The following is an 18,394-nucleotide window of genomic DNA, read 5'->3' as shown; positions in this document are numbered from 1 at the left end:
TTAAATTTCATCATGAACAAGTAAATAATATTTATTTGATGTTTTCTCATGTTTATTTGATAATTAAGTGTTGATATATAAATTTTCACCAAATTTTTAGAATTTTAATATATATTTTATGATGATATCTCACAAAAAACTTTATGATATATATAAGTATCAATATTATATAAAATATAAAATAAAAAATATATTGTATATACAATAAAAGTATTTTAAGTTATTAAATAGAGATCCTTTATAGGTACAATATAAATTTTATATAATATAATATATTATTTTAAATAAAGATCCTTTATATGTACCAAAATGCATGCATAGGTGCCTTAATTGCCCTAATAATTGTAATATTTCCATACCAAAATAGGAATTTCCAAATTTTTTCAATTTTAATGTTTTACCCTTTAGGCCATTGCAAAATCAAAAAAGGAAGAAAATATTTTATGATCACAAAATATGTAAATGCTTTAATTATGATTATTTTATAATCATACGATATTTTATCATTATTATTTTAAGTACTTATAATTATATATATTTATATATTAATTATTTGATGCTAACTATGCAGAGTTATTAGGGTGACGTGCTTTGATATTTTTTTTGTTAAATAAATAAATTTATTTATTAAATTAAATATTATATTTAAAAAATGTCAAATAAATTATTATTTGACATATTGCTCTAATTATTTAACACATTGAAAGTAGGTTGATTATTTGACATATTGCTCTAATTATTATCAAAATCTGGAGTTGACTTGACTCAGATTTGTTGACCCCTGAAGCTTGTAACGGCAAGGAAGCTCCCAAAGTCGCAGGTTTGCATACTCGCATTGACTGTTCCTCGGACTTGCTGCCAACTTATGATGACAAATATTATTTCTTTCTCTCTTTCTCTCTCTTTCTCACGCTCTCTCTCTTACTTTTCATTTAAGTTCTCCCCATCTTTCTCAATTTCCCCAACGCTCTGAAAACCAGAGAGGCAAAAGATACCTGGGAAGTCTTTGGCTATGGCTTCTTTGAAGTTACCGGTGTCAAGGGCCGATACGGGCGGAGGAGGAGAGCTCCGCCAGGGCTCGGCCATGACGGAGCGAGGCGCCCATGCCGCCGTCTCTTACATGGCTTGTGCAGGTTAATTATCGTCTTCCAGTACTTCTGCAGGGTCATGTAGTTTTTGTGTTTGTTTGTAGGCATGAATGACTTGTTTGATGGTCCTTTTTGATGATTTCCTCTTTGATTCTGCACTAAGATACAAATCCATGCGATGTGGTTTGCATTTGCTTGAGTGTGTATCGACAAATCTGTATCTGTGAAATATTTGACAACTTAATTAGTGGGCTTGTCTTGGATTTGTTGTTTTGGTTTTCTTTTTGTAATCTTTGGGGAAGTTGCTCTCTTTTTCCTATTGTTAGACTATGGGTAGAAAGGCAGCAAGTAGCGTTAGAATGTGCTGTTTGCATATCATGTTTTCACGTTCACGAGGTCCATGTTACCTGAATTTGGATGCGAGCGTGGTGAAAACCTTCTGGAACTCTAGATTTTAGAGTATTTAGGGATGTAGCAGAAAGTTGTCCACCTTTAAACATAGTGGCTGGATTCATCATATTATCAAAATATGAAGATGTTCAGATTAAAAAGTATAATTGGAACCAATGGAACTTCCAGGAAAATGGTATTTCTAAGCCCTGCCGCATCTGGCTAACCCAGGGAGAAGAGTTGCCCTTTGGAAGAGTGAAAAGAAAAATGTTTTTGTTTTAGGGTAATAGTTAATAGATTGAAGTACAAGAAAAGAGCCAAAAAAAACTTCGGGTTTAGCTAGGAACTCAATTAGGGGTAGCAAGGATAGCCTCCAAGTTGTACCATATATTTAGTAGTGCCCAGTGGCAACAAGCCAACTTGTTTTTTGGCACCCTGTTCCTTATGTTAGGCTGCATCTAGCTGACAACGCTTACACTCTCGAATAACGTTATACTGTTCACACCTTAGTGGCTTTGTCCTTAGTCACACGATGGGTTTCAATCTAATGTGCATGACTTAGATGATGGTAGTTCCATTCAATTGTTAGTAGTTTGCTTTCTCATTCTTGCATTTGAATATTACTGATGTAGAATTAATATTTCTGAGTTCTTTTCAGGCGGACAAGGATTTTGTTGTCATGCTGGCTTTGCTCATCTTTTCAATCTTAAAAGTACTAAAAATCTTGCATCTTCCATCTACATGATTAGAAACTATATTATTTCGAAAGAGAAGAAGAGGGAGGAATTTTATATGTATAAGTAAAACAAACTCATAATTTTTAGTTGTGGAACTAAAAGATAAAAGATTTGCAAGTGTATGGGTAGGGTAATAAGATTTATTATTCTCTGTCTTATCTCAATACCCGTATCCTATGTTCAGACATATATTCTCGTCTCTTAAAATTAATGATATTGACAAGTCCAGCCTCTAGGTACATACCCACATCCGACACCTGTACCCAAGTCCATGTAACATAGCCACTGACTCCATGATACTAAAAAAGATAGAATCCCGTGTTCTACAACCACAAAACTTCAATTTATTGGGCTTAAATATATAAATTTTGCAATCACTTGGGATATCGTACAAGCAGTATTTGGTTGTTAAATTTCAAAAAAATGACTGTCAAAAGAATGCTCTCCCTCCTAAAGATAAAAACCAAGAAAGAAGGAAGAGTGGGCGTGGTTGGGGGGTGGGGGGGGGGGGGGGGGGAAGGGTATTATGGCTGGTTGATTGCACTTGTCTTGTCATTCATTTCCTTTTTCCTTTTGTACTCTTAGCATACAGCAGAGTTCATAGCAGTAACTCCACGTTGCTTTTTTTAGTGGATGTTTCTTGATTATCAACTCTTATCACCATTCAGGTTCAAGTGGTCCCAAGTTGTAAAATACAAGTACGTAGCTTTTTCTCTATTTTAGTAGTCCAATTTTACACCTTTTTCTGTATTTGTATATGAGTGTCAGCACTTGTTATATTGGTGATTGTGATATTATAACTACGGAATGGTGGGCCAACTTTCTTGAACGACTTTACTAGCCAATATTTTTCTACTGTTCTTGCGATGCTTTCGTTTACAGTGGCTTGGGATTGCTAGTCCCATGTTCACTACTGCAATCACACTTCGACATCTTTTGTGCAGTTCTCTTGGTCATGTTCAACAAAGCAGCCATTTCCTCTTATGATTTCCCCTGTTCGAATGTCATCACACTTCTGCAGGTGACTCCCTTTGTTGAATTCTTTGAACGGAGAAGCCTGCACATTTTTGACTTTGAAACGCTTCTTCTGCTGTTGATAATTCTTGCCATTACTTGTCCACATGTTCTGCTGTTTTTATATTTTATTAATAATTCTTCACAATAAAAGCATGGTAAGCAGTGATGAATATGTACTTGATTGTCTTGTTCTTCTTTCAAATATTAACACAAAAGAGGCTGCATAGGGATTACAAGTTGCCTCACTATCCATCTCACATCTGTAGTATGAGATGTTCTTTATGGGCTTGTGAAAGTTAATGCCTGTAAGAGGAGGAAATTAAAGAATTTCTATTGGCCCATGGTCAATATTAGTATAGCAAATTCTTGGTGCTGAGGGTATTAACCTTAGTTCTGTTCACCCAAACTGGCTAGCCTGATATTTGATCCAGCATTGGCATGCTAGTTGGACCAAGTGCTTTCATTTTGTCCAAAAGTGGTCTCATACAGAACTAGTTTATTCAGTATCTAGTTTCTAAGAAATTTATAAACCTGTTTTGTTTCCACAACTTGTAGAAGAAAGCAGTTGTATTCTGTATCATGGTTGAGCTTCCATTTATTGCTTATGAAAATCACTATCTGCTTCTTTAAATATAAAATAACTATCATGGAAGAGAACGTTATAGGTTATTGATGAATTAAGCATCAAAATAGTTGAGAGCACATAGCTAATGTATAACGGTGTTACAAATTTTCTTTGAAGCACCAGAATTCTGCACATTCTAGAAGGCATAGACATTATATACAAGTCAAATCACATCCAAATTTATAGGATGACAGTCGATCCAACAGTCCTCATTAAAAGTCACGTTATTATGCCATTTGATTGCCAAGTGAAAAGTAATTAATCTGACATCTAATTTTGAAATGCTCAGATTGTCAACCATAAAGAAAAGTAGTTTCTTTCATCAAAAGTCATTAATAGTGATAATGTTTGATTTTGATGACTACTCACTAAAAAAATGAAATATACCAACATATTTTTGGCTATTATAACCAGAGCCTGCATGAAAGTTCATTTGTTTTCTAATAATAATTGCTGTTTTATGAGTTCAACTGCTTCCTTTGGTTTATCTTTATTTTGCTTATATCCACCTACTTATTTCAAGACCTTTGATTCTTAAGTGGCTTGGCAGTTTTGATGCCACATGGAATATTATTGCAAATTGGAGTCTAGTTTGATGCTTTCTTATTTTTAGTTGAAGCAATTATTTGTTAATGTAATTTTCTTGCAGCTGATGACTTCCTGCATATTTCTGTATTCATTGAGAAACTGGAAGATCATCTCATTTGCAGATGGTAATGAAGAGAGTAAAGCTACTAATCCAGCCACCCTTGTACCATTCAAGACATTGGTTCACACCCTTCCTCTCTCATTGTCGTATTTGCTTTACATGGTATGAATTGATGGTACAGAGTCATCCATTTTCTGTTAGTTGACATTAGAGTGTTCCTTGAAGACATACTAAAATGCTTCTGTGTTGTCAAAAGCTGGCATCAATGGAGTCTGTGCGTGGTGTAAGTGTTCCCATGTACACCACCCTTAGGCGCACAACAGTAGCTTTTACGATGGTCGTGGAGTATTTTTTGGTAGGACAGAAACATTCACCTCCTGTTATTTGCAGGCAAGCTCCCTAGCTTTACTGTTGCTTTCTCAAATATCTTGATCATTCATGATGTTTCTGGTAATAGAAAAAAGTACCATGCTAACTTCACTTGGGGGGGGGGGGGGGGGGGGCATTTCTTTGGCACCTGAATAAGAAATGTGACTTGAAGATAAATGTGTCTGTGACTATTGTTCTGCTGTACGCTTCAATTGATATTGCATGAATGATCAATATTTTGTACTGATTTTGAGTTTCATGTCTAGCAATTAATTGTTACCGATGATAAAGACCTTATAGAAACTAAAATTATATATATCAACAGTGAGAAAATTAGAATCTGGATCTCTTTAATAGCACCATCTAACATGCTGGTGGCATATGCATATGCTATTCTCATGTTTACCTACTACTGTCTGTCACTATGGATTAATCTTCAGACATTCTTGGGTTACATTTTCTGACCTTAGCTGAGTATATTTCTCATGAAGAAACTAAATTACAGATTTTAAATTACTGTTCTAGAGCCTCAAGTTTGCAATTGTTTGATTAGGATTGTAGGCTTCAAAGTGAACAATAATTGAAATTTTCAACATAGGTAGGTCGTCTTATCCTTCCATTTTCTGCGACTGGCTTTTATATAATCAAGTTTCTAACAACTTTCTTGGTGGAAACGGCCAAGGTATTCATCAGTGTGGCAACAATAATACTTGGTGCACTAGTCGCAGGAGCTCGGGACTTGTCATTCGACCTCTACAGCTATGCTGTTGTTTTCCTATCAAATATCTGTACAGCAATATATCTTGCTTCTGTAGCTCGTGTTGGTAATAATTTATCTTCATGGATATCTTTTCATCCTATTGTGAGTCATGGCATATTTTTATGGATACTTCTTTTCTCAAATCTTCCCAGGGAAGTCCAGTGGTCTCAATAGCTTTGGCCTCATGTGGTGCAATGGTAAAATGACGAGTCTCCAACAGAATCATTTCTTTTGAATTCCAAATTCTTTTAAGCTATGGTAAATCAAATATACTGGCTCACTGAGCTTAAAGAACTTGATCCTACAAATGTATCTTTGATTATATTTTTTGAAGGAGTGATTTGTGGACCTGTCCTGTTATTCTGGACATTCATCAGAGGTGACCTGGAGGTGACAATGAACTTTCCACATTTATTCACCCCAGGCTTTCAGGTGCTTCCTTCTTCAGATGAAGAACTGTATCTTTAAAATACATGGTCATATACAACATGATTACTCAGGACATGGTCATATACAACATGATTACTTGTATATTTTTTTTTTCTTTTGATTAGACTCTTATCTACCAGAAATGAGTTTATGGGCTTCCATGCATGAGGTGAAAAATTTTACGTGCTTGACATCCTCGATATTCTTCAGCCACTTGTTGCATCTTTGGAATCTGTTTTTTGGCCTGTTTTTGCCTTGTGTCATCCTTTACTGGATGTGTACAAGTACTTTCCTCATATTATCTTCAGCTTCTCTCCCATGACCTAACTAGAGCTAGTTTACTAATTTTGCTGATGTTCTTATTTATTTTCTGTGTCATCTTGTTCTGCACATCTGCATCCCTGGCTTTTCTCAGAATTGACTGATGTCAATGTCATTTTCTTGCTTTTCAACTTACCGGTATACTTGTTTGACCACTTTCTGTTAGCAAAGTTTGTTTGTTGTTCTCCTTTTCTTGGTCTGGCCAGATGCAAGATCTAGTCATTCATTATTGTTATTGCTAACAAGAATTACATCCTGGAGACATTGGTTATCTTCTTGTCCTTTACTGCTCCTACCATTTTGATGGGAAATATCTATTTTTTGTCCCATTCAACAAGAACATCTGTAGTTTTTCATTATATATATGAAGTGGACTATAGGTACTCGAAAAGCATTTGATATGCTATCCATGTGTCTACCATTTACATATATTTCATTTAGTTTGTCCCGAGCCCAGAAGTTCTGCTCTTTCCCACAAATCTTGTTCTATTTCCCTTTTCTGTCATAACACTTACTGATGAGAACTTTTCGAGGGGCACTGTGTGTATGAAGCATGCAAGATGTCCTGATGCACCTACATACACACTGAAAGTTTGTCTTACTGTTAAAACGTTTCTGATGTTATTTTCCTTTACCAGCCGACTTATGCCTGTACACCTATCTTTTATGGAAGTCACCAATTCACTAATTTCTGGAATCTGATTTTTCTTTTCATGGTTTATACGTAATAATCATAAAAATAAACATTATTTATATGAAATCACTGTACAGTTACAATTACGAATTTGCTTGCCTAGATATTTACTCCCCTCAAGTTTCTTGTGGTTTGGTCGGCACCTACTGTGTCTTAAATGAAATGAACTTTGTTTCTTTCCTAAATTTATCCTAAATGATGTTCAGCATTTCATGGTTGTTGATGTCAGCGCATTAACGTTTAATACCTGTTCTAATTGCTGCATTGGTTTGTTATGTAGGTCGTGATGGTGCTTTCCTGCATAATGGCTTTCCTGTTGAACTATTGCGTGTTCTTAAATACAACATTGAACTCTGCACTGACACAGACAATCTGTGGGAACTTGAAGGTTCGTCACCTCATCTAAAAGTACCTTGCATGTGTAAAGCTTGGGTCGGAATAACTTGTCCCCCTTTGTATCTCCATGCAGTTATCATCGTCTCTTAGGCTGCAAAACTGGTCTACTAGTCCTGACCATCAGGCATCAGACAGTTGTACCTTTTGGCTCAATCTGTCATCCCTTAGGCTGTTGGAACCAAATAATAAAATGTTTCTGTGTTTTATCAAAATTTTTGAAGGTTCTTGTCATCAGTCAAGCAGGAAGTACCTGTTGAGGCTAGAAATGTGTTTTCCCCCGACTGTCCCTGTCAACGTAGAATTTGAAATACCTTGTCTTGTTAGACCATGTCTGTGTCAAACAGCAATGATCCAAAACACATAGTTTCTACATCATATCTGAAATCAACTTCACATTTGATATCTGCTACAACCCAATTAAAGAATTTAGAGAATCAAAATAAGAGAAGTGTTATATTTTTGTGAAACATCAAATGAGGCCCAAAGGTTGGGGGGCCACTTGCAACTGTGGGCTGCCCTTTTTGGGCGCCCACTGGAGGGCCATTTGGCAACCACCGTTGGCCCAAGCCCAAGCCTTCTGCCTTTCGATTTTTTGTCGCATAGCCTACAGCAGATCACCCTTACACGACTTCATCTAAGCCGTTGCTGCTTCCTTTATCTTGTGTCATCGCAGTCGTCCAGTTGCCTTATTTATCGCTCGCCTCGAGATTGATGAAGGGAATCGGGAAGATGAAAGAAAAGTGAGGGGGGTTGGCCGAGAGTCTGTCATTTAGGATTTTTTACTCTCTCTCTCTCTTTGTAAATTCTCTGTACAGTCTTCGTCTTCTTCTTGTCCATGCGTGTTCTCTGGTTTGATTCAAGATAAGCTCCTAACCTGTTCAAAGTGGTTTTGAGCGTTTTGTATAGAGAACCAGGGTTGGTTTGTTTTGATTTTGTATATGGTTGTAATTGGATTGATTTATATAGTGGAGCGAGTTTTTCTCACCGGAGCTCAAGTGGATGTAACCCCTATTTGGGGTGAACCACTATAAATCGTGTGTCTCTTGTTTCGATTATGTTTTAATATTTGTTGTGTTGTTTATACTCTCGGCCATAAGAGTTGTTTATCAGCAGTGTTTGATTTTGACTGTGTAAGGAGATTTGCTATCTCTGGTTATTCGTAATAGTGGTATCAGAGCTCCCGGTTTGCATATCCTAAGGGTTTTTTTTTTTCTAAGGAGACTTGTCAGCGGGAGTTTGCTGTACAAGTCTCAGTCAGTAATCTAGGGTTTATTTTTTGGTCATTTTTCGTGCAACATGAAAATGACAACAATCCAATTTGAAATTAGTACATTCGATGAAAAGGGGGATTTCGGAAGTTGGAAAAAGAAGATGAGGGTTTTTCTCTCTCATCACAAAGTGCTTATAGCACTCGAGCCAGATGATCGTAAATGGTCACCTGGGCAGCTAGCTTGAACTGATGAAATCAAAGAAGCGGCTTTCAATTTGATATTCCTCCATCTCGGTGATTTTGTAATCCGTAAGGTTAACGATATATCTCTACCTATTGATCTTTGGAATAGATTAGAATCTTTGTATTTTGTAATGTTTGCTCCTAGTTTGGTTTATTTAAAAGGTATGTTGTTTAACTTTAAGATGAATACCTCTAAGTCTATGGATGAAAACATCGATGAATTTACTAGACTTACTTTGTTATTAAGAGGTATTGATCAGGCTTTAGGTGATACTAGTGAAGCCATGATTTTGTTAAACATATTATCTGATGATTATGATGTAGTGAAGCATGCTTTATGTTATACTGGTATAGTCCCTAGTATGGAACTTGTTATTTCTGGTATTAAGGCTAGAGAACTAGAACTTAGCACATCTAAGAAAACGGGCAATAATTTGTTTGTAAAAGGAAATGCTGATAAAAGAAATTATACAGGGAATACTGAACAATTTAATGGGTCAAGTCAGAAGGGAAAAAAGAAAGATAAGAAGGGAAAACAAAAGCAAACAAAATGGAAGTATTACCACTGTGGGAAAGAGGGACATATAAAGAAATACTGTTATGATTATTTGAAAAAACAGAAACAAAGGGGCAATGTAACTGTGGCAGCTAATAGTTCTAACTGTTTAGCTGACATGCTTAATGTATCTAGTTGTTCTGTTAAAAATTAATAGATTATGGACTCTAGCTATTCTTTTCATATGTGTCCCAATATTGATTGGTTTCATAACTTTAATAACAGAGAAAGTGGAATAGTGTATATGGGTAACAATCATTCATGTAGTGTTCAAGGTAAGGTGATATTACTCTTAAGTTGCATGACAACAAAGTAAGAACACTCACTGATGTAAGATATGTACCTGGTCTTAAAAGAAATTTGATTTCTCTCGGTACTTTTAATGAGTTAGGATTTTCTTACAAAGCTGAAAACGGTTCTATGAATGTTTTTAAAGGAGAAGATTTAATCTTAATTGGTTCAAAGAAAAATGGTTTATATGTTTTAAATGGTTGTTTTCACTCCTCTATTAAATCAAACTCTGCATGCTATGTTAACACTGATAAGACAGAACTATGGCACTTGAGACTTGGTCACATGAGCCTGAAAGGTTTGCAGGCACTGTCAAACCAAGGATACCTTGGTTCAGTGTCTGCTGAGTCCCTCGATTTTTGTGAACCATGTGTGCTAGGTAAGCAACACAGGATGAGTTTCCATAAGGGAACTCTCCTGGCGAAAGCATGCCTTGAGTACTTACATGCAGATCTGTGGGGACCTTCTTAGGTTCCCACCCATGGCGGTAACAGGTATTTTCTCTCTATTATAGATGACTTCACTAGGAAGGTGTGGGTTTTTTTTGTTAAAAACTAAAAATCAAATATTAGAGAAATTTAAAACATGGAAGATCCTAATAGAAAACCAAGCTGACAGGAAAATCATAACTCTTAGAACATATAATGGGTTAGAATTTTGTAACAAAGAGTTTGATGAATATTGCAACTCCCAGGGTATAATTAGGCATAAAACTGTTAGAAACACACCTCAATAAAATGGAGTAGCTGAAAGAATGAACCGAACCCTTCTTGAAAAAATGAGGTGCCTTCTGTTCACATCTGGTTTGCCTAAATTCTTCTGGGGAGAGACTTTAGCTACAGCTTCACACCTAGTAAATTGAAGTCCCTCTACTGCCCTTAATTTTAAATGCCCTGAAGAAAAGTGGACTGGAAGAAAATTAAACCTAGATTACCTAAGAACTTTTGGCTGTGACGCCTATGCTCACAAATCTGAAGGTAAGCTGGAACCTAGATCCACAAAGTGTGTTTTTGTTGGGTATCAAGAAAGAACTAAGGGATATAGTCTATGGGAAAGACAGTCTAAGGGTGTAAAAATTATCATTAGCCGTGATGTTATATTTAATGAAGTTGTTTTCCCTTGCAAATTATCTAACACTGAAGAAACAAACCAACATAGTAACACATATAATTTTATTAGCTTAAGAGGAACCCAAATTGAGGTGGAGCATCCAGCTATAAATGATAACCCTTTTGATGCTCTAGTTATACCGGAACCTCAACCAGAGGGTGATCCCTCACCCATATCAAACTTAGACCAGACCTTTGATCATGAGAAACAAAATGGTGAAACTGAGATTGAGGTGGAGCAACATGACTCCCCTCAACATGATCTTGGTGATTACCAATTTGCCCGAGATAGAAACAGGAGGACTATAAGACCACCTGCTAGGTATGCTTTTCCAGATTTAGTATATTGTGTCTTGGTGGCAGGTGTTGAAATGAGGAGCAGTGAGCCTTCCTCTTATGAGGAGGCTGTCAGCTCAAAGGATAGTCAGAAATGGCAGCAAGCCATGGACGAAGAAATGGCCTCCCTGATGGCCAATAGAACCTGGGTTCTTGTCCCTCGACCAGAAAATTAGAAGTTGATCCAGTGTAAGTGGCTGTTCAAACTAAAAGAAGGTATGTCTCCTAATGACCCTATTAGATATAAAGCAAGACTAGTAGCTAAGGGGTTTACACAAAGGGAAGGGATAGACTATACAAAAATTTTCTCTCATGTGGTTAAATTTAAGACAATTCGCATGATGCTTGCAGTTGTAGTTCAATTTGATTTAGAACTTGAACGATTAGATGTTAAAACTGCATTTCTGCATGGAGACCTTGATGAACACATTTACATGGTTCAACCCATTGGTTATGTTGTTTCAGATAAATTTGATCATGTCTGTTTGTTAAAAAAATCTTTGTATGGTTTAAAACAGGGCCCATGTAACACCCCATCTCGCCAGGCGTGTCACTATAAGGGTATCCCTGGGATTTCTTTTTTTTTTTTTCCTCCAAGCTCAACACGCGCGGTGTGTCAGAACAATCTTCTCATGCAGATACAAACCCCGAGAACCCCAGCCTTGCCCGTTTAACTACCAAGATCAATAATATTAAACTAAACGAGACATAATACAACGCAGCGGATACATTAATATCAAAACATCGTAGTTCTTACATTGCATTTCCTTAGCAAAATACGCAATACATATCAAATGATAACATTGCTAATATACAACTGTTCATTTACAACCTGAAATACGTATTAAAGCCTCCAAATGTTACAACGACTATCAAACTAAGCACCATTGGCCCTCAACTGGCCACGTCCTTGCCCTCGCAACAGTCCCTGGGTGGAACATTAAACGTTCCAGGGGCATAGCCCAGGTTAGATGATAAAACATTTAAGTGACGGCATGAAACAGTTTATACAATGCATGAAAGACATACAAGCATGGCATACAAAGACAACAATATGCAAGACACGTCTAGCTTGAGAAATCACCCTGGCATACTCAACCTCCCGTGAAAAACACCATTCCACACACCGTTGGGGTTGAGCTTGCCGCGACATACTTAATCCCTCGAATGCCCCACTGTGACACCCGTTCACCTGGTTTAACATTAATCCCTCAAGTGCACCGTCGTGACACCCGTTCACCTGGTTTAACATTATTCCCTCGAGTGCCCCAGTGTAACATCCGTTCACCTGGTTTAACATTGTCCCAATCTCAAGTAGACCCCATCCCGTCCCATACGGACACAACACCAACACGAATATCAATACCCCGATGATATGAAAATCACACGTCATGCACCGACTCTTTTATAAGTAAAAACAGTTGATGCAATATATCACATGTTCAATATGCAAATGATGCCACAAATACATAAGTAAAACGCCTTTACAGAACAACCCAAGTTCTGGAGGTAAAACCGCTCACTAGAACTGGTCCCAATTGTGTGTAACCTAAGTTCGGGAGGGTAACACCGCCCACCTGAACCCACTACACACCTTCCAACATATTTTCAAGATAAGGTAAAGATAGGATCAGACCACTCACCTCGAACGTATTCGAATTTGCCTCGATCCCCGTGTAACGTCTCGATTTGCGTGCCAAATCCTAGATACTTGAACTTATATACAACCTCGAGCCACAATACTTCCTAAGCACCATATTTAATTAAGAAAACATTAAAATCCATTTTTCTCAATTATTTCATAATTTCCTCTATTTTCTCCCATTTTTCACCTTGATAATTCCAAAATAATTATTTCCTCAACTATTTTTCCAAATATTTCAACACCATAATTCCTAAAATAATTAAATAAAAAATACTGAAGTTGGAATTACGAAAACACCCTTGCTCACGCGCCCTCACGCGCTTGGGGCGTGTGTGAGGGTGAAGGCTGGCTCATGGTTGCACGCACCACCGTCTTCTCCAAAAGTCCGGTCACCGGCGGTTGCTCTGATGGCTGCAAAACCGGTACCCCCTTGAAACTCTTGAAGAATCGATCCTAATGGCACCAAAATCAGGCCGAAACAACACCGTTAAGGCCTTCAAAAATCGATTTACAGGTCCAGCTTGGCGGACCACCTCTAACCCTCGGCCGATTTCGAATAACCCTCAAACATACACCAAAATGCTTCAAATCGAGCCCAAAGTGATCCTTGATGCCTCGCGACCAAAAGCCCCTTAATCACTCGCTCTAAATCATTCAAAAACTCAGTCGATTTTTGCTTTAAAAGCTCGAAACCCTCGGCCCTATTTATACTAAAATTCCGATCACCTCACGGCCAATCAACGGCCAAGCTTGGTCCCCAAGCGTTCTCCCGGCCGTATATAACCTTCCCCAAGCAAGCCTCGGCCGTCCCATCACCGGAAACGGCCTCCACGTGTGGTGGCAGTGTGGCGGCCGAAATCCCTTCGTGTTCACACTATGCCATTTTCTGTTTTTTACACTTTCACCCCCTATTTTCTTTTAATTCCATTCTAGCCCCTATCAAGACACCCATGAACTTTCCAATACTATCACTAAGGCCCACAAGTCTTGTACTATTCATTTCATCCTTGAAACTTTCGAAAAATTATCATTTTGACCTCCCTCGGGTAATTTTAGAGAATTGTACTTAGGCTCGACTAGTCGATTTGACCTTAAATCCATTCGATTTAACTCAAAATCACTTAAGGGTTGTTCTATACATAAAATATTAGTCCCTGACATGTTCCGTTGACTTTTCGGACGTCTCTTACGTCGATTCGATTTTTTTCAGCCCGGTCGACAGCTGTACCGAAAACTGTTCCTGATCCAATTTATTTCATCACTAAAAATCATAGTTTAAATCGCTCGTCGATACGATACCATTTTCCCTGGCTATCTATGGTTCGGGGTACTCTCTCCGACTAATTCGGTCGTCCAAAACTGCGTTAGTGTACCCTATAGTCTTATGTTTCTGCAAATTCCATTTATACCCTTCATCAAATATTATTTATGGCCTCGCATCATTCCTAGGTATTACAGCCCAAGACAATGGTACAAAAAATTTGATAATTTTGTTCTAGGGGCTGGTTTTGTTAGAAGTCAACATGACAATTGCTTTTACTTTATGCTCTTTGACATTCCTGTTTATCTACTGTTGTATGTAGATGATATCCTATTCATTAGCAAGTCTAAGTCAAAGATTAAGGAACTAAAATCAATGCTAAATGCAACATTTGATATGAAAGACTTAGGCCCTACTAAGAAAATATTAGGAATGAAAATTGAGAGAAATAGAAGCAATAATAGCCTCAAAATACATCAGCATGATTATTTGGTAAAAGCTGTTCATAAATTTGGAATGCAAAATTGTAAAACTATTGTAGTTTCCTTGGCTGGACATTTTATTTTATCTAAATTACAGTGTCCCACATCCAATTCTGAAATTGTGGAAATGGAAAATGTCCCTTATACAAATGTAATCAGAACAATTATGCATTCAATGATAAGTAACAGACCAGACCTTGCATATTCAATTTCATTACTCAGTCGATATATGTCAAACCTTGGGAAAATTCATTGGGATGCTTTAAAACATTTGCTTAGGTGCATAAATGGTTCTGTATGCATTAGTTTAAATTTTGAGAAAATGTTTGATACACTTGATCTTGTTGGGTATGTTGACTCTGATTTTGCAGGGGATAGAGATTCCAAAAAATTCACCACTGTCTTTTATTTTACCTTGGGTGGAAATTGTATTAGCTGGAAGTCTCAGCTGCAGCCACTTGTTGCTCCGTCCTCTACTGAGGCAAAGTACGTGGCTGTAACTGATGCCTTCAAATAAGCTATATGGCTTCAAGGTATTCTCAAGGAAATTCACTTGCTTCAAAGTAAAGTGGTGGTTTTCTCGAATAGCCAAAGTGCCATCCACTTGACCAAAAATCCTGTGTATCATGATCGAACCAAATATGTGGATGTAAAATATCATCATGTAAAGGAAATGATAGCTAATGGAACTATTGGCATCCAGAAAGTTTCTACAGCTAACAATCATGCCGACATGGGCACCAAGGTATTGACTGCAACTAAGTTCTAGCGTTGCTTGAATTTGTTGCATATCGATGATGGCTAATTCTTTAGTCATCTAGAGCAGTGAAGGTGAGAATTATAGCATGCTAAACTTATATGTCATATCTGATTACTTAGTCATTTGATGCTTCAAGGTGGAGTTTGTTATATTTTTGTGAAACATCAAATGAGGCCCAAAGGTTGGGGGGCCACTTGGCAACCGTGGGCTGCCTTTTTTGGGCACCCACTGGAGGGCCATTTGGCAGCCACCGTTGGCCCAAGCCCAAGCCCTTTGCCTTTTGGTTTTTTGTCGCATAGCTTGCAGCAAATCACCCTTGCACGACTTCATTTGAGTCGTTACTGCTTCCTTTATCTTGTGTCATCGCAGCCGTCCAATTGACTTATTTATTGCTCGCCTCGAGATTGATAAAGGGAATAAATTTGTAAAAGGGAAAACTGTCGATGGATGACCCATGTGTGGCTGATCCGAGCGATGGATGACTCTCGTGTGATGTATCTGAGTGATTGATGACTTACTTGGGAGATGGATGACTCCTTCGGGCCATGGGTGACGTGTGGATTGTCCAAACGATAAGTAATTATCGGGAGAGATGGGTGAGTCTCCCGGGGTGGAGTGACAGCGATGGATGAGCCTTCCGGGGTGTAGTGACAGCGATGGATGAGTCCCTTGGCTAGTTTGAGAGCGATGAATGACTTGTTGGAAAGAAAATCGATTAGGGGCGCGGGTGAGAATCCCCGCATGGACCCTCCGATGCTTAAATTAGTCTCTCGTAGAAGTGAAATACTTGAAGACAAAAAGTAAGTACGAGAGTGAGATGTTGCATACCAAATGAGGGCAAGAGACCTCCTATTTATAGCAACAAGACGGGCATCCATGTGTCGCGTGTCCTGAGTTTCACGGCGAGAATCTCGGAGAGGCATTGACCAAGTCTCGCGGGAGTAGTTTTAGGCCGATTCTCTTGGAGGCGTTGGCGCAAGAATATGAGGCATACGGGGGTGAGTGTGGTACCCCAAGTGACCCTCACTCGGGGGTATGTGTGAGCGCGGGGAAAGAAAGCACGAGGGGCCGTGCACGTGGGTGCACGGGGCCGGGTGCAAATTGGCCGCGCGCGGGGGTGCACGCAGGGTCGCGCGTGGGCAGATGAGCCGCGCGCTAAGGCACGGCCTCCCCCCGAGTAGGCAGGGGCGCGGCCCCCACCAGGTAGCCGCGTGCTGCCTGGTAGCGCACGCGGGGGGCCGCGCCTGGCGCGCTCGCCAAGTGTCACTTGGGGGCGCGCCCTTCTGCTACCCCCGAGTGAGCGTCCCCCTGGGTGGCCTCCTTTGGTCACCCAGGGAGCACTCGCCACGTGGCGCTCCCTCGGGCTGCCACGTGGGGCTTCCACCATTCTCTATTTTTTTTGTATTTTTATACATAACAATTGCCCGCCTCGAGATTGATGAAGGGAATCAGGAAGACAAAAGAAAAGTGAGGGGGGTTGGCCTAGAGTTTGTCATTTAGGGTTTTTTACTCTCTCTTTCTCTTTGTAAATTCTCTATACAGTCTTCATCTTCTTCTTGTCCATGTGTGTTCTTTGGTTTGATTCAAGGTAAGTCCTAACCTGTTCAAAGTGGTTTTGTATAGAGAACCAGGGTTGGTTTGTTTTGATTTTGTGTATGGTTGTAATCGGATTGATTTATATAGTGGAACGAGCTTTTCTCACCAGAGCTCAAGTGGACGTAGCCCCTATTTGGGGTTCACCACTATAAATCTTGTGTCTCTTGTTTCGTTTATGTTTTAATATCTGCTGTGTTGTTTATACTCTCGGCCATAAGAGTTGTTTATTAACAGTGTTTGATTTTGACTGTGTAAGGAGATTTGCTATTTCTGATTATTCTTAACAAGAAGAAAAGAAATATTGCTTGGTTTTTGCTAGTTACTCGAGTAATTTGTATGGCCATAGTAAACTTCTGCTGTATCTATCATCTTGTGTTTTGAACCATCTACCCTGTCAAAATATAGATATAGGCAACAAGAACATACGGATAACCATTGAATAATTTATTTACCAAGTCTCATTAAGAGGTATACACATTTCTTTCGACAATTGATTGAATTTATTTACTGATAAGCAGGGAATACTGTGACTGATAAATGATGTTCATGTAGGATCTAGTTACAATTGGACTTGGCTGGCTGCTGTTTGGCGGGCTTCCCTTTGATTTGGTGAGCACAAACTTCACTTCACTCTTCAGTTCCCTGATGCCTCCTAATTGTATTCTTAGCAGAAAAATATAATCACTTAGTTTCTTACTTTCTCCTTCAACGAGTCCTAGTTCTAAACATTGCATGAATTTCTCACTGGCTGCTCTCTTTTCTTGATCCCAGTTGAATGTTGTTGGCCAATTTCTCGGCTTTCTCGGATCCTGTTTATATGCTTACTGTAAACTGAAGGGGAAGTAAGCATTAGCATGCTTGCTGGAGCAAAAACTACCATGGGAGATGGATGTTATTATTATTCAACAGCTCCGAAATTTTGGTACAATTATCAAACTTCATAAACACTAATGCTATAAATAGTTTGTTCTCGTTCAAGATAAATGAAACTTCAGATTTGAACTCCCTGTTCTCTTGCTGTTCTTTGTTGAGTTTCATCATTTTATAGAAGAACTGAGTGCAGCCAATGCTGCAAAATTTCGATCTGACCACAGCTTGGAATTCTATTTCTTCCACTGTTTCTATAGACGCTAGGACCAGTTTGGTTGGAACTGTATGGTTTGAGATGAGAGTAATTAAGTTGTATGCATTTAGGACCGGTGATTTTACTTAATGCACATCTGAAGGGCAGTGACTGCTACTTCTCATAATCATGGATATATAGTTAAGAAAAGGGGTAAAATACACATCGAATATCTTATCAAGAACAAAGAAAAGACGCCTTTATGGGCGTAGCACAGTTGGTTCTCACATAATAGATTGCATCCAAAAATGCAGGTTCGAATCATGACAGTTACAGTGTGGGAGTTTCACCCTCTTATGGGGGTGGT

The 18,394-nt window shown here is 38.5% G+C and overlaps 1 protein-coding gene across 3 annotated transcripts; it reads left to right on the top strand.

Moving 5' to 3' along the window:
• Positions 1–832: 832 nt before the first annotated feature.
• On the top strand, positions 833–18,070 carry LOC127807017 (UDP-N-acetylglucosamine transporter UGNT1-like). 3 transcript variants are annotated; one of them, XM_052344682.1, is made up of 10 exons: positions 841–1,133; positions 3,160–3,236; positions 4,507–4,668; positions 4,763–4,896; positions 5,569–5,699; positions 5,788–5,832; positions 5,970–6,067; positions 7,360–7,467; positions 17,517–17,573; positions 17,736–18,070. In XM_052344682.1, exons 1-10 carry the CDS (start codon positions 1,013–1,015, stop codon positions 17,808–17,810), a joined length of 1,008 nt encoding a protein of 335 aa, XP_052200642.1. In that variant the 5' UTR covers positions 841–1,012; the 3' UTR covers positions 17,811–18,070. The 3 variants fall into 3 exon arrangements, with proteins under 3 accessions (XP_052200641.1, XP_052200643.1, XP_052200642.1); XM_052344681.1 differs by lacking the exons at positions 17,517–17,573; positions 17,736–18,070 and adding an exon at positions 7,549–8,098 and having other exon boundaries at positions 833–1,133; XM_052344683.1 differs by lacking the exons at positions 17,517–17,573; positions 17,736–18,070 and adding an exon at positions 8,149–8,699 and having other exon boundaries at positions 838–1,133.
• The last annotated feature ends 324 nt before the right edge of the window (positions 18,071–18,394 follow it).

Source organism: Diospyros lotus, chromosome 7, assembly GCF_014633365.1.
Source record: "Diospyros lotus cultivar Yz01 chromosome 7, ASM1463336v1, whole genome shotgun sequence".
Taxonomy (NCBI): Eukaryota; Viridiplantae; Streptophyta; class Magnoliopsida; order Ericales; family Ebenaceae; genus Diospyros; species Diospyros lotus.
Note: the sequence above shows the minus strand (reverse complement) of the source record. Positions and strands in the feature narration are given on the sequence as shown.